Source organism: Schistosoma haematobium, chromosome 1 (assembly GCF_000699445.3).
Source record: "Schistosoma haematobium chromosome 1, whole genome shotgun sequence".
Classification (NCBI taxonomy): Eukaryota; Metazoa; Platyhelminthes; class Trematoda; order Strigeidida; family Schistosomatidae; genus Schistosoma; species Schistosoma haematobium.
In genome coordinates, this window is record NC_067196.1 from 69380349 (window position 1) to 69404664 (window position 24316).

At 36.6% G+C, this 24316-nt stretch overlaps 1 protein-coding gene across 2 annotated transcripts in view; it reads right to left on the reverse strand.

The window, feature by feature from the left end:
* Positions 1–1842: 1842 nt before the first annotated feature.
* Positions 1843–24316, reverse strand: part of MS3_00001986 (uncharacterized protein) — a 51252-nt gene continuing 28778 nt past the window's right edge. The window contains exons 15-24 of one of the 2 annotated variants that reach the window (XM_051209531.1): positions 21959–22079; positions 21419–21503; positions 18241–18352; positions 16369–16447; positions 10168–10416; positions 9786–10067; positions 7044–7421; positions 5208–5299; positions 3332–3414; positions 1843–2412 (exon numbers count right to left, since the gene is read on the reverse strand). In XM_051209531.1, the coding sequence (XP_051074985.1) occupies positions 2363–2412; positions 3332–3414; positions 5208–5299; positions 7044–7421; positions 9786–10067; positions 10168–10416; positions 16369–16447; positions 18241–18352; positions 21419–21503; positions 21959–22079 (1531 nt within the window). In that variant the 3' untranslated portion in view covers positions 1843–2362. Of the gene's footprint in view, positions 2413–3331; positions 5172–5207; positions 5300–7043; positions 7422–9785; positions 10068–10167; positions 10417–16368; positions 16448–18240; positions 18353–21418; positions 21504–21958; positions 22080–24316 lie in introns of both variants that reach the window. The other variant, XM_051209530.1, reaches the window with a different exon arrangement.

Below are 24316 nucleotides of genomic sequence, written 5' to 3' on the forward strand. Positions count from 1 at the left end.
CAGCATTTGACTCGGTAGACCGCGAGATTCTGTGGCAGTGTCTGTCATTGAAAGGCGTACCCCAGAAGTACATAAACCTTGTAAAGGCTCTTTACTCGAACACTACTAGTCGAGTCAGAGCTTATGGCGAACTGTCATCTGCTTTTGCAACCTCAAGTGGTGTCCGTCAAGGCTGTCCACTTTCTCCATTTTTGTTTAACTTCATCATAGACTTATTGAGGGAAATAACATTCTCGTCTACTGAATTCTCGGGTATTGACCTCCTTCCAGGAGGTCCACTTATCGACTTAGAATACGCAGATGACATAGTCCTGTTTGGTGAAGACGCTGATAAAATGCAGAGTCTTCTGGTAGCAATAAGTAACAATGCCAGAATGTTTGGGATGCACTTCTCTCCCTCTAAATGCAAGTTGTTGCTTCAGAACTGATCTGTGTCAACACCTGAACTAAGGATAGAGAGTGAAGAAGTCGAACGCGTTGACAACTTCACTTATCTTGGAAGTCTGATCAGCCCTAATGGGTTGGTGTCTGACGAAATCTCAGCACGGATTCGAAAAGCTCGCTTGGCTTTTGCCAACTTACGTCACCTATGGCGAAGGCGAGATATCCGTCTATCAATAAAAGGACGAGTATACTGCGCGGCAGTCCGTTCTGTTTTAATTTACGGCAGCGAAACATGGCCATTAAGAGTAGAAGACACTCGTAAGCTATTAGTATTTGACCACAGATGCCTTAGAAATATTGCTGGCGTCTGCTAGGATCACCGGGTAAGTAATAGTGAGGTTAGACGCAGGGTATTAGATGATGGTAAATCAGTTGATGAGGTTATGAATCTTCATCGACTGAGATGGTTGGGCCACGTGTTACGTATGCCTGAACACCGATTACCACGACGTGCAATGCTATCCGGTATTGGAGATGGTTGGAAGAAAGTTAGGGGCGGCCAAACCAAAACGTGGCATCAGTGCTTGAAGTCACTAACTTCTAGTCTGAGCCATGTTGGTAGATGCAGACTACTTGGTTGGGGTCCGCGTGACTATCGTAACCAATGGTTGGAGACTCTTGGTGACATTGTTCAGAATTGATGACAGTGGCGTAGGTGTATACACTCTGTCTTTCCTTAAACTAAGAGATTAAAATCACTTCATATCTTTCTTTCTACGAACCAATCCTTTCTTCTTGTACTATATCTCTATATGCAATCTTTCTCCTACATATTACTACCTTTGACCTAACCACTGCTATGAATCCGGTGTTCATCTTGTTGTGCTGATGCGGTATGGCAACCTGGACCGATGCATATATGTGCCTGGTCCTACGTTGTAGCTGACTGACTGGCAAATGAGTATCAGTACGAACATTATGTAGTACTATTGAGATGTTGGTTACGCTATATCGGATTTCTAATGGGCTCCATATTTATGGGTGATTATTATTAGTTTTGGCTGTTGAAGACCACGATCACTTGGTTTCTTGTACATAATTCTAGTTTGCCGTTTTATTTCCAAAGTCTGGTTTTCTTTATGTAGGTTAACCATTATTCCTTCCACCTTCTTTATTTTTAAAACTAATAAGTGATTGCTTAACTACATCAGTTTCGATGTTATTATTATACAGTTCACTACTAAACTTGACAAACGGTTGGGTATCGAAATTTTCAGTAATGGATAAGAGTAGTCTGAATAAAAGAAATTCTGTTTTTGGAAGCAAGCAAGATCGAGCGATAGTTTCCTTAACTTATACTAAATAAAGTGCCGATGTAACTCTTAAATTGGGGATACATTCTTCTCTTTATAAGTTGTGGTAAACTTTGCAAGTGGTGCTGAGTAATTTCATTGGTAGTATTCATAGATTGAAATATTTAAAGTAGTTAATCAACCCGTCAGTCATGTAACAAGTTGTAGTTCCTCTTATTTTTTAAAAGATAAATGACTTATTTAGTTTTTATAGTCTAATTATTATCAGAAATTGTGGTTCGATCTGGTTAGGACGTGTCCCGTAAACCGATTTCCCAAGTGATTTTATGATATTAGAGAACAGAAATATAATGGTATTACAGTGACTGATTTTATAGACTGGTTTTAATTCTAAAACTGATGTTGTTAGTCCCAAGATTTCGGTATATGTTCATTATTCTAAAAATTACTTTGTACAGAGATCCAAACTAATTAATTATGCAGCCGACTATACTTTTAAATCTTAGTTGCTTACTTTGTTTTCGAAATCGTAAACATAGGAAATTGATAAACAAAAATAAATAAAAGTTGAATTATATTTACAAACTCATAATGATGTAAAAATATTCTAATCAACTCTATGTACAGTGTATTTTCTGTATATAACTATGACGCAAATGATTTGTTCAACTGAAGAAATATTCTGCTTTCATAACTTCGGACAAATCGAACGAACCTATATAAATTATATAGAGGGAAACATTATATATTTTGATGCATAAAAGTAGTTTAATGTTTATTAAGGTAAATTATTGAATACAAATAGAAAAGTGCATATTTTATGCACAATTATCATATTATTAAATAATTCCTACTCATTGAAAACAGAAGTTAAACGAGGTGATGATTACGGCTAAATTTATCCAAACATTATGTTGATAAATTAGTGTATAGAATAATATCTAATACATTGGACTCTAATGCTGTTTGATAATGATTAAAGGTGGAATAAAGAATGATCATTCTCGTCTTACATGAAACTTGTTATTTGAATGCTTACGTATCCAAATGACCATTACTATATTGTACCGAAACATGATCCAAATAGATATATATATCTTTACAGGAAGCTGATATGAAAACAGAACCGTTTGTGTTCGGGAAAACTGGACACAAGCTCAAATAAAATAATGTTTTCTGCACAAAAAGCGTATCTCATAACACCGTAAACGTAACGATGGATGATAAGTTCAAACTTTATCTAGAAACTAAAAACTACAAACAAATCTACAAACACCAGAAAAGAACAATAGTTTCACACCAATGCGTAAGCTTTAAAAAAAGAATTTTATTTACGTGCTAACTAAAAATTAAGTTTGAAAGGAATACAAGAAAAACTTTCGCTGTCATATTGATCATTGAAATGTTTAGGATTTTAGAAATATATGGTGCACGTAGATATGAAGACATAAAAGGAGTCAGTGGCCAACCATACCCATATACATTATCCTAAGGGATTGGAACAATCCCCAAATACGGACTACGTTTGTTTGAAGTGACGTTGTTTGCAATGTTCTTTGTAATACTAGAAACACAGAAAATCGAGCGAATGCCGATTAATGAATAGATTCGAAAAAATACAACTAGAAACTGACCTCTTTTAGGGAGATTCGAAAGTAAACGATTGAAAGCTAATGCCTGATCTCGTTTCTTCCCACTTTTAAATTCATTGATTTGTCTAGGACAAAAACGCAGATATATTACAAACGTAATGATCACTATAGGTTGTGTATATGAAAGAAAATGAAAATGTGACAAGTGCTTTGAGTGTGGAAAATTTTTAGGCAAAAAGGTGTTATGACCTTGCGTCTCCCAATTATTTTGTTTTTGCCAAAATCCCCGTCGCCAATTGTTATGACCTTGGATGTCTTGTTTTGCTACCACGCGACCTATCGACCAATCCGGATACGACTTATACGAATCTTCACACTAGGCCAACCAATGACGTTCAACCGGTGTGGGCAGTTTAGTGTCCTTATTGGTCCTATGTCCTACGAGCCCTCCCACTTGAGTCCAGAACAAGATACCAGCTTCCGAATCAGAGCAGATCGTTTATTTCAGGCATACTTAGTTTATATATCAATCACACAGACCGCAACGTACCATAAAATAGGAAATAATATTTGTACACAAATAAGCCCAAAAAGTGGCCGTGAATGAGGGAGGCAGTAGTTAATAAACTGAACATAACTTAAGAACCGTAAATCGTACAATAATAAATTATAGGCCAAAATAAAGCTTGTCATAAGAGGGATATAAATATACGTAATGTAATTGTTGAATAATTATACAATAAGAATATTTATAGAATATTAGTCCATTAATAGTCCTCGGGAGTTACCTGTAATTTAATCTCCACTCGGATATAACAAAAGGTGACTCTGAATGTAGCGAATGACGAAATTTCCATTGCTAATCAATATTTTTACTTGTATTTGTTTTCCCGTAATTACTGACTAAAAAACGTCATGTGTTATCGATTTTAGATGGTTTGGTTATGAGCTATACTCATATCTAAACAGCGTGGTTAGTGCGGTCACAATAGTTACTTTTTTCTTTCAAGTTAGTCATGTTTCAAAATCCTGAGCTAAGCGCAAAAAGAGAAAAGTAACTAGGCTTTTATATAAATCAAACTTCTTTCTAAACGAATATAAACAACATTTTTCACTATGTTAGTCCATCGTTAGTAAGAATTATTATTGATATGATTGTTTTGATTACGAATCCTTATGGCAAGAGTAAATTAGTAGTATCTAACTGATTAGTGAGATTTTTAGGAGATTCCCATAATAAATTAAAATTGAACAGAATAAAATAAACAGGGGGTCGATATCTGGAAACTTGGAAAATGCTAGGTACATATTCAATATCCTTAAAATTAATAATCGAAATATATCAGAAAAATAGTAGAACATAACATAAAGCAAGACTATAGTTATTAAACAAACTAAATATATTGTCTTCGATTAGCACTGGCAAAAAATAGAAGATTATAAACAAACAAACTACAACTAACACGAAGTCCAACGTATGGACTGCAGATTTATTGTCCAATTGATTTACACTTCTTAATACTTAAGACATTTATATTTAGGACTAAATTTAGTGCTAATTAATTGTTACTGCAAGTAAATTATAAGTTTTGATTTTATAATTAGGAATTTTTATGGTTAGTTTTATTACTGTCGCAGTACTGAAAAAAATCCACTGACGATAAGAATAAGTGTAGACAAATTGTTCTACAATAAAACTCGATTGTTGCCCTATTCATTGACAAGAATTATATGACAATCCTTTTTGGTAGAATTTCGTTTTCTGAGCTGGATTGTCTAGTCAGTCGTGAAGTTTTCGTTATTCTTCTGCACAACATCGGCAAAATCTTTAGGCAGGAGTGAGGTCTTCAACTTTCTTCACCATCTCAATATATGAAAATACCTTTGGAATCGTATAAAGTTAAAAATATCAACGTACTTGTCTGTATATCCAAACCTTTGTTTTACATAATCAGCAAAATCGCCTAATATTGATTGACTGTGAAGGGCAATAAATTCTTCACGGCATATCTATGAATAATGTAGTATGAAGAAAGGTCAAATTATGAGAATTTTGAAATCTTGATATTGATTTAAATGAGTAAAATAAGCGAAAGATGATCAGATATTAAAGTAGTGAGGTACTAGTGGAGATTTGTCCTAGTTGAATTCAACAAGTGAACGGTTTGAATACCGATTAACAACTTAATGATGTACAAAAGTATGCGAACATTTGTATGAAGGGGAAACATGAAAGTGTAGTTTGTGAATGAAATGACATTCCATCTTGTATTATTATCCGAGCTATTCAAAAGATTACATATCTTCAACATTTCCACTTAAAAAGACTATACTGTCTATCTATGACAATACTAATGAGAAAACAGTATAAAAAAATACAGAGCTCTGAATAACATAAATTCAGATGAGACATACTTATTCACTTTTACTCAAGGACAAATGCTTGAGTAAACAACCTTAATGAGTATAATATACTGAACAGATACTCCCTATAAAAATCCACTGAAAGTGTACATAGTGTAGTAGTAAACAGAAGTGTAGCTTCTCATATCTTCATGTTTATTCTAAAAAGATTTGGTGCCTAATAGAATTAGTGAGTCCGAAAATGAGATTAGTCATCATCCTAATAAGAGGCAAAATGTAACTAATATACTCTATCTTATTGTCTATAATTGCTTTCTTCAGAGAATTTACTTAACCAAGTGGTTTAATTAACGAAAATAGCCAAGTATTAGGTTCTTCTGAAGCAAAATAGAATTCCGAAATGTTTTTATTCTTTGCTTGCATATGTGATACCTATTTTGTACATACTATTGAACGTAATATTATTCCAATAAAGTAACGTAATTTAGTAACTGTACAATATACCTCATATGCTAAAAAAGAAGTCCCAGTGTTACAAATATTCACATTTTTCACGCGATGACGTTTGAAGCGAATGGTACTGGGTTCGAGTCCAAGAGTGAACATCAACCCTCTGAGATGCGGGTACATTCAGCTGACGAGTCCCAAATAGGACGAAATGCGCGTCCTGGATTTCACTGCTAGCCACTATCCATCATTGCGTACAAATAGCTTGTGAATTAAGGTAATATCGAGACATACGCACAGTATGCACATATGCCAATAACAGACTGATCAATTTCAGTCTGAAATCTCAACGGGAAGATACAAGCCAAACAATACCAAGTGTTTTTCACGTAATTTGTGATTTTAGTGATTTCTATTGCTTAGAGACAGTTCCCATCACTATTGTTACTAACATCATCAATAAAATGTTTATTATTACAATGGGATAAATCAAAAAATGGTTATTAGATAAATTAAGAAACTGGTGATTACATTATTTTCAAACTATGAAGTTTTAACTAAAACTGAGCTTATTGAAATTGTGTGTGCATGAAACATTTGAGTAACCTAAATGAACGCTTGGTAATCAATCTCCACATAATGGATAGAATGAGAACTCATACAATAAGCGCTATCATGTCAAGTACTTTAAAGTGTATGAAATAAAATGTAAAAAACATTTCATGTCCATGAGGTCCAATGATATTACACATTGTATAAATTGTTGACTCTGTAGTTGGACGAGTGAGATATTGCCCAAAACAGACTAAACAAGCAGATAAATAAACTCAACTTCACAACGTCTGTTAATTTACTTAAGATTCTAAGATACAAAAGACCATGAACTAAAAGATAAGGAAAAACAGAGAAGATACCGACAATTAGTGTAAATTAAAGTTCTTACTCGATTCAACTTATCTACAGTAGCTGCATGAGTCCAAAAACAATCATGCACAGAGGCGAAAACAATGCCTTCTTTTAAGCACTGTAAACCCGTTAGCATCATATGACATGAATCTAATGAGTGAATAAAATTCGGTGGAAAAGCACTTGTCTGTTTAGATGATTTTGGCAATGATATCAAATTGTCACCCGTTTTATCATTCTTTAGTAAATCTAGTTTCTGATTATTGTCAATAAGTTGGCTATAATAGTTAACTGTATAATCATCAGAATCAGTCGAACTTTTATTTGACTGGATATATGGTTGTATAACTGGTAGACCAAGAGGAGTTTGCCAGCTAACTCTATGTTGCAAATCTCCAGATATATATTTGGCAATCTAAGAGAAAAGTAAAAAATACCAGTAAATTAGACTTGAAACGAATTTTTACATACCACTTACTTGGAAAACATGAGACATTGGTGAATTTGAATTAAGAAGCTCTTAATTACTGATTTGATGTTCTACACAACTGGGTCGGAATCATATCTGGATTTCAAGTTAATCATATAATATTTTGTTTAGTTATCTGATTCATTTCACACAACTCTCCACCCTTATACAGTTCAATAGATCAGGTACAAATAATATACCCTGTAGATAATTTCCTATCCTACTTGGTTTCCACTAATTTGTTCTTGAGTCATTTTTAACGTTGAATAATACATTCCCGTAAGAGTGGTGTGAAGTATGAGTACTCTGATTTTATTATTTTATGGAGACAAACGTAAAGGTTAAAATGTAATTCAGTATCAATAAATATACTATTCGTGATATTCCAATGAGTATATATATATCTTTCTCCCAATGCTCAATTTATTTGAAACTATCAAATTCAACTTTGATATTGATACCTGAAAACTCAGTAAATAAGTATCATATTGTACAGGAAGAGCTAATAATCGACAAAAAGTGGTCATTGTATTTATCTTGGAGGTCTCATTAGCTTTAGTGCGTTGGTGTCCAATGAAGTCTTGGGACAGATTAAGGAAGCTTTTTTGGATTTTACCAACTTGCTTCACATGTAGTGTAGGTGGGATAACCATATCCAAACAGAATCGCGGATAAACAGCGCGGCAGTTTGCCCTGTAATTCTCTATCAATGTGAAACATGGGTTGCGAAAGTAAAGGACTTCAGTAGACTGATGGTTTTTGATCACACGTGTCACCGAAGCATTGCTTGTGTATTGTGACATAACTAGATAAAAAAAATGACAAATTGGTATATAAAGCTAAAAATTTCTATCGCCTGAGACATGTACAACATGTCCATAACCATTGCACACCTCGAAATGCAATTTTGACTGGAGTGATAGTAAGTTGGAAGAAAGATAAGGGCGGCCAAACAAAGATGTGGCATCGGTTCATAAAGTTATTGATGGTTGGTTTGAACAATATCAGCAGACTACCTGGTTAGGGTCTGCGTGATCAGTGGTTGGGAATGTTGGGTGACAGCTCAGAATAGGTAGCGGCAATGCATATGTATTCACATTTATTCTTCCTCCAGATCTTAAGTTCCACTGCTTCTCGAATCATATCTTCAATGTTTAGTCATTTGCATTGGCCACAACGGTTATTTCGACTTCTTTGTTATTCAGTTTATCAATTTCCTCTCGTGATGCTGACGTACATATGTGTCAGGTTTAACACTGATTACGACTAGTGACTAAGCCGTAAGTAAAAAGCGATGAAAGATTATTAATGTATTTTGTTGGAAGCATTTCTATTTTTTGGTTTGGGATTGTGGAAATTGCTGAATTTCATTGGAATCATGAACCTATCTAAATCAGAGCGCCATTGTAAACCTGAGAGCAGTGCTCATCTACGATCCTGCACATGGGGTTCGAATCCTGGACCTTCGGTTTTGCGCAAAAGCTTAACCCCTAGACCATTGAGCCGACATCCAACGGAAGATGGTCGCGCCACATCGTGGGTTTATTAAAGTTAGACATTAGCCCTGTGTGAATGCCAATTCAGTGGTCGAGGTTAGGCGTTTGGACTAGACCAAAGGTCCCGGATTCGAATCTCATGTGCAGGATCGTAGATATGCACTGCTGACAAGTCCCATACTAAGAAAAAACGGCCGTCTTGTGCTTCCAGGTTTTCAGTGGTGGTCTAACATTGATCAATTCATGATTTCAATGTTTCTTTTTTCCTTATAACTCTTAACATTTACTAATTTTCTTGTTCTATGCTTTGAATACTGTTACCTGTCTGTTCACTCACTGTGAATATACTTTAGGGTAAGCGTATTTTGTAACTAATGAAATGTCATATTTATGATGCTTGAAGGAAAGTAAAAAATAAGTAACCCGCAATGGAGCTAACTATGGTAGTATGTATTTTGGATAAATTCCTTTCATTAATGAATAAAAATTTTACCATAGCCCAGAAGCATGTTATCATGGTAAGTTCTTGAACGATACTGAAAATTACATGACATATAGCAACGAATATTATTAGGTTTACTTGTAACTGACAGCATCGAGAAAACATTACAGAGTAACCTATATTATAAAACTTATATGAGAAAATATTGAAGTTTTAAAACATCTTTCAAAATCTTCGTAGGCATGCAACTGTAAGATTTAATATACATAGCTATATGATAAACCGAAAATATTATTGGAAATCAAGTCACATAAAGAATAAAATAAACCGATACAATAAGAATAGTGAGACATTAATCGACAAGATGATTACTTTGCAAAGCCAATTTTGAATATCAACTGAAGATGTAAAAACTTTTTCGATACTATTCAGTGTTAAACGAGCCAAATATCTAGAAGCAGGGAGTAAAGACTCTTTGGGAAAATCAGGTAGGTCGCGAAGTTGTTTACGGATTTGTTCAGTAGCCCCATATGGAGTAACACCATAAACCGTAGTCATTATAGACTGCTTGATAACTTTACGCCGAACAAAACCTTCAAGTGTTTTAGCAATAGAGTTCCCGCCATCAGCATCGATACGCCTTTGTTCTTCTACCTAGTAAAAGGGGGAAGATTCGAGTTAAAATATGCATTAAAAAATATAACACTCCTAGATAAGAATACAGAGTTGTGTAAACAGACTAATGAATACTTACGATTTCAACAACGTCACTGTACAAATCTTGTGGATAATCCATACTAGTAAGATTAACTGATTTTGCACCTCGAAGATCACGGCCTAAGGCGGCATAATGTTGTAATCCATTACAAGAACCATCTTGATGGACAGGAAAATGAGAAACATATGATTCTGGTCCAGATGGATGTGACAAAGCGTTTTTTAATTCGATACAACAAGCTAAGATTTGCCATGGCTCTGCTTGATTTTGCCACCATCTCCTACCCTATAAAAGAAATCGAGAAATACTGGACAGTATAAATGACAAGACAATTAGTGAAGCAGATGTTTTTCATTATTTAAATAGTGTCCAGTGAGAAATAGAATTTCCTTTAGGAGGACTAACTGATTTATACGAATGCTCGTCGATATTAGAACGAATAGTATGACAGAAATTGGGTGCGGAGTATACAGAAGACATTATTTGTAAAAAATATATTTAAAATTTATCTAATTCCAACGTTTCGTTCAGAAAACTTGTCTGGACTTCTTCAGGGTAATAATCAAAACTAAAATTATCAAAGAAGTACATAATGTTTAAAAATCAAACCTTTACTGTACTTATCCAATTATATTCAGATGTTGACTTTAGTAAGTAGGATAATATGAGTCGGCTATATGCGAATCATGTGAACAGTTCACAATATGAAGATAAATGAATGAATGAATTATGTGTGTTCATATAATTTTCACATATAAGAACTAACTCACAAGTTCCTTAAAAAAGTTGCATCTGAGTAGATCCGATATCCAGGAATGTTTAATTAACAGTTCATCATAAACATACATAAAGGATCATTTCAAATATGATGGGAACTGTTAATAAATCTTAGTATCAATTTGCGATGTCTGTTGTAAAATGTAAGACTTACTAAACTATAGTGGATGACATCAAGTCTCGTTAAAGACTTAGATAAAAAGTTGGTGAACGATAGTTAAGTTGAGTAATACCCATATGTATACTTTAACTAATTGTATTATTTGGATTTATAGTGAAATCGTCGAAGTAAGTGACTCATGTATCTTTTGATTATTCTTCCTAGATGCATTATCTATGTATTTGTAATTAGTAGTATGTTGTGGTCTAACAAATTAAATGTATGAAAGAGAGTATTGTAGTCAGGAGTATGATTATTATACGAACTGTTTGTCATTAAATAATTTGGCTCTGGCCATTTAGAAAATTGAAGTCAGTCAGTAACAACGTAGAACTTCGTACGTACGTACATCAGTTCGAGTTGCCACACCACATTAGCACAGAGATGCAGTGGTAGATTCAAATCCCGTAGTGGTAGAGGTAATAAGAGTATAAGCAGTAATCGGGAAGATTAGGGTTTGGAGATGTTATTTAAAGAGTATAATCCAGTGAAATAAATTTAGAAAGAGGAAAAAAGAAAGGGACATGAAGAATTTAGAAGATTAGAATTTGGGAGAACACAGAGAGTGGATGCACCTGCGCCATTGCAAACGATTTTGAGTCATGTCAATCAGGGTCTCTAACCATCGGTTGCTATCATCTCGCGGTCCCCAACCAGGTAGTCTACACCTACCAACATGACACAGTCTATTTGTCAGTGACTTTATGGACTTGTGCCATGTTTTGGATTGGCCGCCCCTAGCTTTCTTACAACCTATTCTTATACCACTGAACATCGCACGTCGAGGAAGTCGGTCGTTGGGCGTACATAACACATGTCCCAGCCATCTCAACTGATGAAGTTTCACTACGTCATCAATTGATTTGCCATCCTTACCTAGTACCCGTTTCCTAACAACTGTGTTACTTACTCGATGGTCCCAGGATATACGAGCAATATTTCGAAGGCACCTTTGAACAAATACTTGTAACCTACGAATATCCTCTACTCTTGCCGACCATGTTTCACTGCCATAAAGTAGGACGGAACGAACTGCTGCGCAGTAAACACGTCCTTTGGTTGATAGACGGATATCTCGTCTACGCCATAAATGACGCAAGTTGGTAAAAGCTAGTCGAGCCTTCTGTATCCGTGCTGAGATTTCGTCACACACTAAACCACAAGGGCTGATGAGACTTCCAATATAAGTGAAACGATCGACACGCTCAATTACTTCGTTCCCTATCATTAGTTCGGGTGTCAATGTAACCCAATCCTGAAGCAACATTTTGCATTTCGAGGGAGAGAATCGCATCCCGAACATGCTTGCATTGTTGCTTAGAGTGGTCAGAAGACTCAGCATTTTGTCAGCGTCTTCACCAAATAAAACTATGTCATCTGCATATTCTAAGTCAACGAGTGAACCTCCCGGTAAAAGTTCAACCCCTGGAAATCTAGACGAGGAACGTGTTATCTCTAAAAGTACGTCGACGACAAAGTTGACCAAGAATGGAGAGAGTGGACAGCCCTGACGAACACCACTTGAGGTAATCGATTCTGATGACAGTTCGCCATAAGCTCTCACTTTACCAGTTGTGTTCGAGTAGAGAGCCTTTATAAGGTTAATGTACTTCTTTGGTACTCCTTTCAGTGACAAACACTGCCATATAACCTCACGATCAACAGAGTCGAATGCCGCCTTAAGGTCGAGAAATACTACCATTGTGGGGTGTCTGTGTTCTAGAACCTGACGTAGTGTGAACATCTGATCTATACAACCACGTCCGGGTCGAAAACCAGCCTGGTTTTCTCTAATCTGCTCTTCACGAGCTTTAGTTAGGCGTCGAAGTATTATTGAAACTAATATTTTAGACACTATATTAGTCAAACTGATTCCTCTGTGATTGTCACAAGAGGACTTTTGTCCTTTCTTATAGACTGGCACAATCAGTGATTGAGACCAGTCAAATGGGATTACGTCCAGTTCCCAAATCCTACCTAAGACCTCGGTTAATCTCATTGCTAATACTGGACCACCATCCTTAAAAATCTCAGGAGTAAACCTGTCAGGGCCTGCTGCTCTCCCTCGTTTCAGATTTCCTATGGCTTTTTCAACTTCGTAAAGGGACGGAGGACCTACATTAACTTGCCATTAAGGTTGACTAGAGATCGTGGGAAACCGAAGTGTGGCTGAAGGCCAGTTGAACTGATCCCTAAAGTGTTCTGCCCATCGATCCAATCTCCCGGATTGAGAATGTATAATATGTCCATCTTTCTCTGAGATTGTTTCGCTAACAGTCGGGTTCCTAATACCGGTTTCCTTAACAAGTTTGAACAATTGTCTGCTATTACCGATTGCCGCTGCCTTTTCCATCTCTCTTGCTTTCGCTACCCATCACTGTTCACGATCATTGCGTAGGCTTCTTGTCAGCTTGCACTTAAGCTGACTCCGCTCTTCATTATGTTCAGAGCCAGGTGGAATGAGTTTCCGAGCATCTATCAGTGCGATAGATGCTACTGAGATCCAGTGTCGCTCCCTAACTTTACGGGTTACCGTACTAGCAGATATCATTGCTGTTTCCACAGCTTTTCGGATATCATTCCATGCTGCCTCGGGGTGGGTATCACTTACATGACTGTCTAACTGTTTTCCTAGTTGTTCCTGAAATATACTCTTAGCTTGACTATCATTAAGTAGGGCCCTAAAAAGTTTACTTCCAGCGTCTTTCCTACGTCCAGTAAGACGCAGACAGATACGCGCTCGTACTATGGCATGATCTGAATCTAAGCATGTGCTCCAGAATGAGCGACAGTCTTCCATCGAGCCCCTCCATCGGTGGCTGATAGCTATGTGATCTATTTGGGTCCAACATTGGGACGAATTAGGGGTCTCCATGTTAAAAGATGTTTTTCTTTATGTTTAAAGTTAGTATTTGCAAGGAACAGGCGGTTATCTGAGCATAGCTGCAACAGACGGTCGCCATTATCTGTTCTCTGAGCCACGACACCATAAGATCCACCTAGGTGTCTTTCCCTATCGCTTAGTTTACCTACTTGAGCATTAAAGTCACCGGCCACTATTACTACATCCGAGCGCTTAGCTTTTCGGAGAAGGTCCGAAAGCTTTCTGTAAAACTCATCTTTTACATCATCTGAGCTGCAGTCAGTGGGAGAATAGGCAGAGACGACGAAGAGGCAACGACGAGTGTTCCTATCTTTCCGGATTCTTACTGTTCCGTTCAGTCGGACAGCACACAAACGACTGTCTACTGGGATCCAGTCTAAGAGAGCTAGTTCTGCCCTAGGACTCAATGCTATACCTACGCCGGCGAGGCCACGGGAAGCAGAATCAGGGCTTCCAGATACACGAAGCGTAAATCGAGTTGGTTCTTTATTTTGACATGGTGAGGTCAAATGAATGACGCTACTCGGATCCTGTATGCGCGTTTTGGAGACGCAGCACACATCGATGGCGCGAGATTCTAAAGTCCTAGTTAAGGAAGCTTTTCGTCCTATTTGGCACAGTGTTCGGACGTTAAAAGCTCCTACGTGTAGTTTAGAGCGTGGTTTGAGGAGACCAGGAATAGCGTTCTGAGTACTCGAATCGTTTGCCCTAGCGGTGCGAGATGATAAAAAGACGTGAGAAGGGTTAGTCATGGAGATAAGAGAGGTATTAGGAGGTGTAGGAAGGATTAGAATGTGACCAACTTGTCTCGTGTGCTGTCACGGGTATGAGGGCTGATGTCACTTCCCGGATGCCCACACCGTGGAAGGGTATTTCTTGAGGAACCTGAAAAGGAAGTTGGATTAGTGTTGGTCTTAACGACCTGGGAGCGTGACCGCAGAGCCCAAGGGACAACTGCTTGAGGCCGGTCGCGCACGGCCTTTTTGTGGAAGGTTTTTGACGTGTTAGCTCCGTTCTTCAAAGGGCCTTACCGCCGGAGACGAAAATCCGTGAGGTAAGGTGAGGTGTGACATTTTTAGGGTCGACCTTTTCTAACCCCACCACTCCTTGTGGGAAGGCAGCAACGCTGCAGATGCTGGTTGTCCGAGGGAAACACCTTACTGCTGTCACACCCCTCTACAGTCAGCAGTACGACTTCGCCCTCAGACCTTGAGTTGCTGCTTTTAGCCTTACCGTTCTCCAATCGAACTGCCTGGCATGGTAGAACCTGCAGGAACATATGTTCCAGCCAATATAGCTCGGTTGGGTCATCACGATAGGCAAGCTCGACCACCGCGTCAAGGTAGCAGCTTCGGTCGGAACAGGTGACTTATCGAGTATCTTCAGTAGTGAATACGCAGCTATACTTCTTCAATATGTATGTGTTGATCCCACACCAGGCTAGAAATCATAAAAAAATTTGGGAGGAGGATAATGTGGAAGGCTTTAGATTTGTTTGGAGAAGCATTGATTTGACACGCATTTCACAACAAATGCATTAATTTACGAAGGTAACATTTAAGATATTCTGATCACCTTAAAGTAAACAAATAGTTCTACGTTGATAAAATGTGAAATCTTATTAACATCTTGAGGGCGGATTCGGAATGGGTTTTACCCATTTTCGAATCCTAATTTAACTGTCAATTAAAAAGTGTCTATTTGAATCGTTCGAACTTCTAACTTCAGTTAATTATTAATGAAATTGTATTCGTTTTCTTATAGTTCTACCAGGTACAATGATCTGGGTAGTGCTGAGAAATTAAGATTAATTAGACAATAAGGTTGTATTAACATTGTTTTACTAAAAAAGTAAATATATGTCATTATAATAGGTAACAGAATAAAAATTTATTTCACTTCATTGATCACTTCAAAAATATAGTAATTGAGTATCACAAAATAATTAATGTTAGGTCAACAAAGATGGATAAGTGAATGCTGCTTGTCATCTACTACTCAATGTATGGAGTTAAATTGATGAAATTCTAACCCAACATAAAACTTAAACTATGAAGTTTGATAAACACGAAGCAATACTATTAATAAATTAAGATCAATCACCGAAATAGTAATCAGAGTGATGATGATCAAGACTTTAAACATTAACAGATGGAATACCACAAATAAGCTAGGAGGGAGATTATAGACTACGTCGCTATTGTACCTTGAAAATAATCGGAAAAGACTTCAATCTTGACCGCAGAGTTCGTCGTCATTTGACAGCAAATGATTTAATAAACACAAATAATCAAATAGAAATAGTTCAAGAGTATTTTTAAAAGATCAAAAATTATTATTGAGCACAACCATTGTCCTTTACCAATGAAAAAATCTTCAATAAAGAAGTATATATATTGATGATAAGCAAACTTACATCGAATGGTTTCTCAGCAGAATCAATAATGTCATTCATTATAGAATCGGCATATTCTAAACGTTCTGAGTGGGTGCATCTAACAAGGAAAATTGAGTAGCATTACTAATTAAGTTAATTTGTTTTTTTCTTTTTCTATTAAAAAGTTATATAACTATACACAAAGAAATTAGCACAAATACATGTGATAATCAGATACTTGTTCGTTAGAAAGCAAATACAGAAAATGTACAATAGCTAACACTAAAACTAATTGACTATACATATTATAACTAGGAATATCTTTTTATTTAGGGAATCCTACTAATAAATTAAGAGAAAAAGTAAAAACAAATGATTACCAAACATTTATATATTGTAAAGTAGCAATGAATATACTTTGTAGTTAGTTAACAATAAAACTATAAAGAATTTTTAGCTTCAAACAATGTAAATGATAGTAAGAAAAAACAAAGCTTTAATTTTAAGAAGTAGGAATTGAAAAATTATTGTACCATTGTTAAAGCTGTATTGCTTGTCTTTTTGTCTACGATGTTGCATAATGGTTTCAATATTATCATTATTATCTTGTGGTTTGTTATATCTGTATAATAGTTAAGCAATTCTATAATCTATTTATACAGTAACCGTTTGCTTTTTATTCTATGAAATGTGAAACTCAACATTAATTGATTATGTAGTTTAGAAGCTAAGTATAAATGCGTTTTCATTTAACAGTTTATAAAGATATCAAACGATATAGTCCTGTTTGGCCTGTGCCAACACCTGAACTAAGGATAGGCAGTGAAGTAGTTAAACGCGTATCTTGGAAGTTTGATCAACACTAATGGGTTGATGTCTGACAAAATCTCTGCACGGATTCAGAAAGCTCGTTTTGCCAACTCACGTTACTTATGGAGAAAAAGAGATATCCGTCTACCAATTTAGGGACGAGTATACTGCACAGCAGTTCGTTCTGTCCTACTTTACGACTGGGGAACGTGGCCATTAAGGGTAGAGGATACTCGTAAGTTATTAGTATTTGATCACAGATGCCTTAGAAATATTGCCAGCATCTGCTGAGATCACCGGATGAGTAACAGTGAGGTTAAACGCAGGATATTAGGGAATGATAGAAAATCAGTTGATAAGGTTGGGAATCTTCATCGACCGAGATGGTTGGGTCACGTGTTACGCATGTTTAAACACTGATTACCACGATGCGCAATGCTGACTAGTGTTGGAGGAAAGTTAGGGGTGGCCAAACCAAAACGTGGCATCAATTCTTAGAATCGCTAACTTCTAGTCTTAGCCATGTTGGTAGATGTAGATTACTTGGTTGGGGTCCACACGACTATCGTAACCAGTGGTTAGAGATTGGGTGACGTGGCTCAAAATCGATCGCAATGGCGTCGGTGTATACACTCTGTCTTCCCTCAAACCACGAGATTAAAATTGATTTATATCTTTCTTTCTACCGACTAATTCCTTATTCCTGTATTATATTCTTATATGCAATCTTTCTTTTATATATTACTACTATTGAAGTAAATACTTCTATGAATTAGGTGTTCATCTTGTGTTATTAAGATATGGCAACTTGGACGGATGCACATAAGTGCCTGGTACTACGTTGTAGCCGACTGAGAGCTACTAAACGACATGGACTGAAATACGTACATTGGTTACGCAAACATTAAACAGTTGATATTTGTACAGTTAATTATAAGATGTTGTGAACAATGAACGAGACAATTTAAACTATTTCGAATATTTTGATAAAATTTGTACAAGATTAACTTATTGGTTTATTATTCTAGAAAAGAAACAAATAAATTTGAAATTTTCATGATATATTAGTACATTGTTTATTTAAAATAATGTACCTCTTACCTCTTCTTTAAACCTGTTAAATTGACTAAGTGTATTTTAAGCCAATCTAGGCCATTAGGACCAAGAGGTAATCCCTTTGCAAATACAATAAGACTTCTAGCCACATCACTACCTAAATGGATAAGAGTTGAAAAATATTTCACGTTATACTTGCCTATATAATATTTTAAAGATTCATACCAAATAAAGTTAGTTTACAATCAGATGTAATCACTAGAAGTAAAAAAGTGACTATCATTTGCTATATATGCATAGTATTGTGGTACAAAAACCACTTGTTTCTTTTATTCGGTAAGTAAGCAAAACATTACGCTTATCGAATTAAAAAAATTAAATGAATACCTATACTTACAGTTTGATTAATTATCGCTTTTAAATTTAGATACAACAATTTGAAGTTCAGCAAACTAAAAAACCGATCTGAAGTGTACAAAGTACTTTTTACATGGGAAAGAAATGAGGAAATAAGTGTTTATTTTTAAAGTACTGAATAATTAAAGCAATGTGATGCTTTGTGAGCAACTAGCAATATTACAAAGTTTCAGGAACCCCATAGTTTGATGCCTAGTTCCCATAATGAAAATGGAGGAGTGCTTTGGTGGTTAGAAGAGTTGACTTTCAACCTATAGGTTGATGATCCAGACCCTATCCTATCTGGCATGCTTTAGGTTTTATATTCGTTTATGGCTGTGGAACGTGGACTTTAAAAATAGGAGATATCTACAGATTGCAATTATTTGACTATAGATGCCCTTAGAGCGTTGGTCATTTATGTTGGGACCACTAAATGAACAATGCAGATGCAAGGCACATGGTGCTAGGTAAATTCGATTAATCGGTCATTGAGGTTGTAAATCTCCATCGACTGTGGTGGTTGGGACATGTATTCACATATGTCCAAGCACCACCTAACTTGTATGCTTTAGGAGTAAGTTAGGAGATAGTGGAGGCCAAAGCGAGATATGGCGTTAGTCCATGAAATCAGTGTGTTGGTAGATGTAGACTGTCTGGTTAGGGTCTGAGTGATCAGTGGTTGAAAATGTTCGGTGGTATGTCTTAGGGCCGACCACAGTGGTGCAGAAACATTTACTTTTTATCTTCTCTTTGACTAAGTTTTACAATAATTTCATACGTTTTATGTTCGAATTATACTGTTTATACCTAGTTTTTTCAAATCCCACCTATTATGTTACTGTATCTATTTATTTTGTAATTGTCTTAAAATCATTTCATATCTTTGTGCGGATATGATGTAGCGAATCGAACCGATGCACATGTAACATATTTTGAGTTGCTAACGACTGACTGACTATGGCTTGAGAAGCCGGATAGTATCACATATATCTTTGGCAGAGGGGTTACACAAGATCCATATGAGAGAAACAGTAGGACAGAAACATACAAGGTGCAGGTGGGGGACGTCAATGCTTAATACTGATCTACAACACGTGAATTTTTTTGGTGAAAATTAGTGTCATAAGACTATAAGGCGATGAAAAGGGGACAAATGCATTCGCTATTCTTCTTGGCAAATATGAGTGCTTTATTAGACCATATTCACTTTTTAAAAATCTGTTTATCAATACATTTTGATTTATTTATAAGTGTCTGTTATTGGATTGTCGAAGTGTTATGATTGAACATTTATCATTTAATCAGATCTCAATAATATGGTTATACTATCGATGTCATAAATCGACCGAAGTTAGACATCCATTCAAAACCGGGGAGCACTGGACAGTTACTCCGTCCTAGTATGAAACAGTTTAGCAGTGAGGACTTACGATCCCATGGAGGACCGGACTCAGGAATTCATATCTCGTGCATAAGCGCTTAACCTCTAGATCACTAAGCCGGAACCAAATGGTGTCTACCACTTCATGATATTGAGCTACTATCTTCCATTGTTTTCTTTGGTTAATTGCCTCACATCTAACTCGTTTGGAGCTCACTGGTCATGGTGAGAAATTCTCGTTTTAGGACCATATTACTTATTAGTAATCAGGGTTTATCCCCTTTTCTTATATCTTATTGGTTAAACTGATTATCGACAAACCAGCTATGTTCTTATTGGTCGGAACTTATGTTGCGTGGACAGCCATTTTTAACCCATTTTTTTACGCTGGGTTAACGGTTGACTGCTGTTGTTGTCTTATCATCATGAATTTGAGCTTAGATTTAACTAGTAATGATTTATTGTAGAACCGTATATATATCCGAGTAAACAAGACAATCTTCTGACTCAAACAGACCTCGAGTATGTTATTCAAGTGAACACAACGGTTGTTTTAGTGAATCTGATACATGACTACTCATCAGAATCACCTAATGGACCATAGATTTTCAGTTATGTAGAACTGTCTCTTGAAATTAGCCACTAGTGAAGACATGATAATTATCAGCATAGAGCTTTGTGAAGTCGTCTAGTGGCTACTGGTTTTTAGTGAATGTCTAATTGAGGTTGGCTCATGATAGCGGTGGCAATCAAGCAAGGTACATAGGCCGTAGCCAGCGCTCGCTTTCATCTCGGATACGAGGGCATGTCCCAGTGTGATTTTACAAGGGTAAGAGGAAAGTTAGAAGTTCCATTCTTGAACATCTAATGGACTCTAACCATTCTACCGATCCACTGGTTGATTTTAACGTTGTGTATACAATTCGTACAAATCTACCTATATTTCTTCGTATTCAACTCCTTAAAACAACAGAAGCTCTTACCGTCTATGAGCTCAAGCCAGAATTGTGTGTACAAAAAAGTAAATCCTATCGTTATTATTACAATAAAAGCATTTTAATCATCTTACTGCATTCACATTGTAACTGGTTTCTAGCTTATCAACTTCATTGTTATCATCCATATTACGTAGTCTGGTATTATAACCTTTCGATTGCCTCATCATGTCCATTCCTTGTTCATATGCCCTCATGGAACCAGTACTTATAACATATACGATTGTACAGCCTTATAATAAATTCGTTGAAGAGATCCCTTCACTGAACTTCGCGTTTTTAATCAATAACCTCCAGAAAACTACATACTGATATAATTATACTTTTGAAAACCATTTATCTTTCTCTAAGCTCATATATTGTGAGGAAACTTATCATACGCTTGTAACAAAAATACGGAAAAGCTTAATTAACCTAAGAAATGCACACAGGATATTAGATTACATACCGGTATGATTGAAATGGGGAGGACAAGGATATACACGACCACGGAAATCCATACTATGTGGAAACCAAATAATTTTGTCACGATACTATCAAAAGGAAAGATTTATAAATAGAAACAAATAATTATTAACATGTGTCAAAAACAAATGCGTTAAATTTACGTCGTTAGTAGATACAACTAAGAGAGTAGCAGCAGCTCATATACGTATAGACACACTGAATTGAAATAGATTGTAGGATCGACCTTAGAAATAATATCAAATGTTTCTATTGAATTCCCTTCTCAATTTAGAATTTCTACATTTGACTTAGTCGTTATATTAGAACCATCGTATAGATTCTACAATTATAATTGTAATACCATATTGATGGTGTACGAAATGACTCAGTATAGTTTGAGAATAAAACAAGATCTATTGGTGGACAATTTATTTGACAGAACATTTGGTTATGAGATTTTACTGGGAACGTAAATCAAAACAGAAATTGAAGACATAATTTGAAAAATTAACAAAAGCAATTTTATAGTGAAGGAGCATACTTGATTAGCTATAGACAGTCTGTACAGTTCAGTGCTCCACAGTGAACAAAATTCACCATAATCTTGTCTATCCTCATGGTATTTTCTGTAGGCGAGCCGACGTTCTTTGGCGGTCATATCACTACAATATACACATATATATTCAAAGAACACAAGATAATTATGTAAAATACAGATAATATAGAGAAGGATGTGTATTTGTCAGTTGCTCTAGTGCAGCAAGGTACATAAGCCGTAGCCAGATCTTGCTTTCAACTCAGATACAAGAACATGTCCCAGTGTGGTTCTACAGGCGTGAGGAAAGCGGTTAGGAGTTCTATTCCTTGGGATTGAATCTATTGTAATCACTTCACCGGTCCGCGAGTTGGTTTTAAGGTTGCGGATACAATTCGTCTAAATCTACACAGATTTCTTCGTATATAACTCCTTATTTATTTATTTTAACACATAGTTATTGGTACAAGGAGGCACCAAATACATATGCGCCACACAAATCTCATTTGATTTGTGTGAGGGCTGTGATACTGCCCGGGTGCCCAAACCGAAACAAGTGGTTCTCTTAGGGGGCCACACCCAGAGCACTCGACCTAAAGGTCTGATACACAAGGCAGTGAAGCAACGTAATGAGATGCAGTCCCATGGTAGCCGGTGACCAACGATAGGTTCATACGCCATTTGTTCCTTCAGGATACTGGAGCTCATGTGCTCCATTGGTTTGTAATCCTTAAAACAAAAGCACTTCCTATCCATGAAATGAAGGTGGAAGTGTGTATATATGCTCACTATGGTCTTAACTTATTTCCCATATCCGCATGATTTTAGTCATTTAATTTAATCCCTCTGTATCAGCTTTAATTATTTTGACAGAAAACATCTTAATTATGCCACTCCATTCATCATAATATAATTCATCGTTAACTCATTGATTTTACAAGGTTTTTCATTTGCACATTTGTTATTATTTACACTACATAATCCAGTATTATAACCTTCCCATCACACTATCATGTTTATTCAATGTTCATATATATCTGTGCAATAAGTGCTCTGTAGAAAGTGATGATGGAATTTTGCAATTACATTCAGTCAGTCAGTCAGTAACAACGTAGAACTTCGTACGTACGTACATCAGTTCGAGTTGCCACACCACATTAGCACAGAGATGCAGTGGTAGATTCAAATCCCGTAGTGGTAGAGGTAATAAGAGTATAAGCAGTAATCGGGAAGATTAGGGTTTGGAGATGTTATTTAAAGAGTATAATCCAGTGAAATAAATTTAGAAAGAGGAAAAAAGAAAGGGACATGAAGAATTTAGAAGATTAGAATTTGGGAGAACACAGAGAGTGGATGCACCTGCGCCATTGCAAACGATTTTGAGTCATGTCAATCAGGGTCTCTAACCATCGGTTGCTATCATCTCGCGGTCCCCAACCAGGTAGTCTACACCTACCAACATGACACAGTCTATTTGTCAGTGACTTTATGGACTTGTGCCATGTTTTGGATTGGCCGCCCCTAGCTTTCTTACAACCTATTCTTATACCACTGAACATCGCACGTCGAGGAAGTCGGTCGTTGGGCGTACATAACACATGTCCCAGCCATCTCAACTGATGAAGTTTCACTACGTCATCAATTGATTTGCCATCCTTACCTAGTACCCGTTTCCTAACAACTGTGTTACTTACTCGATGGTCCCAGGATATACGAGCAATATTTCGAAGGCACCTTTGAACAAATACTTGTAACCTACGAATATCCTCTACTCTTGCCGACCATGTTTCACTGCCATAAAGTAGGACGGAACGAACTGCTGCGCAGTAAACACGTCCTTTGGTTGATAGACGGATATCTCGTCTACGCCATAAATGACGCAAGTTGGTAAAAGCTAGTCGAGCCTTCTGTATCCGTGCTGAGATTTCGTCACACACTAAACCACAAGGGCTGATGAGACTTCCAATATAAGTGAAACGATCGACACGCTCAATTACTTCGTTCCCTATCATTAGTTCGGGTGTCAATGTAACCCAATCCTGAAGCAACATTTTGCATTTCGAGGGAGAGAATCGCATCCCGAACATGCTTGCATTGTTGCTTAGAGTGGTCAGAAGACTCAGCATTTTGTCAGCGTCTTCACCAAATAAAACTATGTCATCTGCATATTCTAAGTCAACGAGTGAACCTCCCGGTAAAAGTTCAACCCCTGGAAATCTAGACGAGGAACGTGTTATCTCTAAAAGTACGTCGACGACAAAGTTGACCAAGAATGGAGAGAGTGGACAGCCCTGACGAACACCACTTGAGGTAATCGATTCTGATGACAGTTCGCCATAAGCTCTCACTTTACCAGTTGTGTTC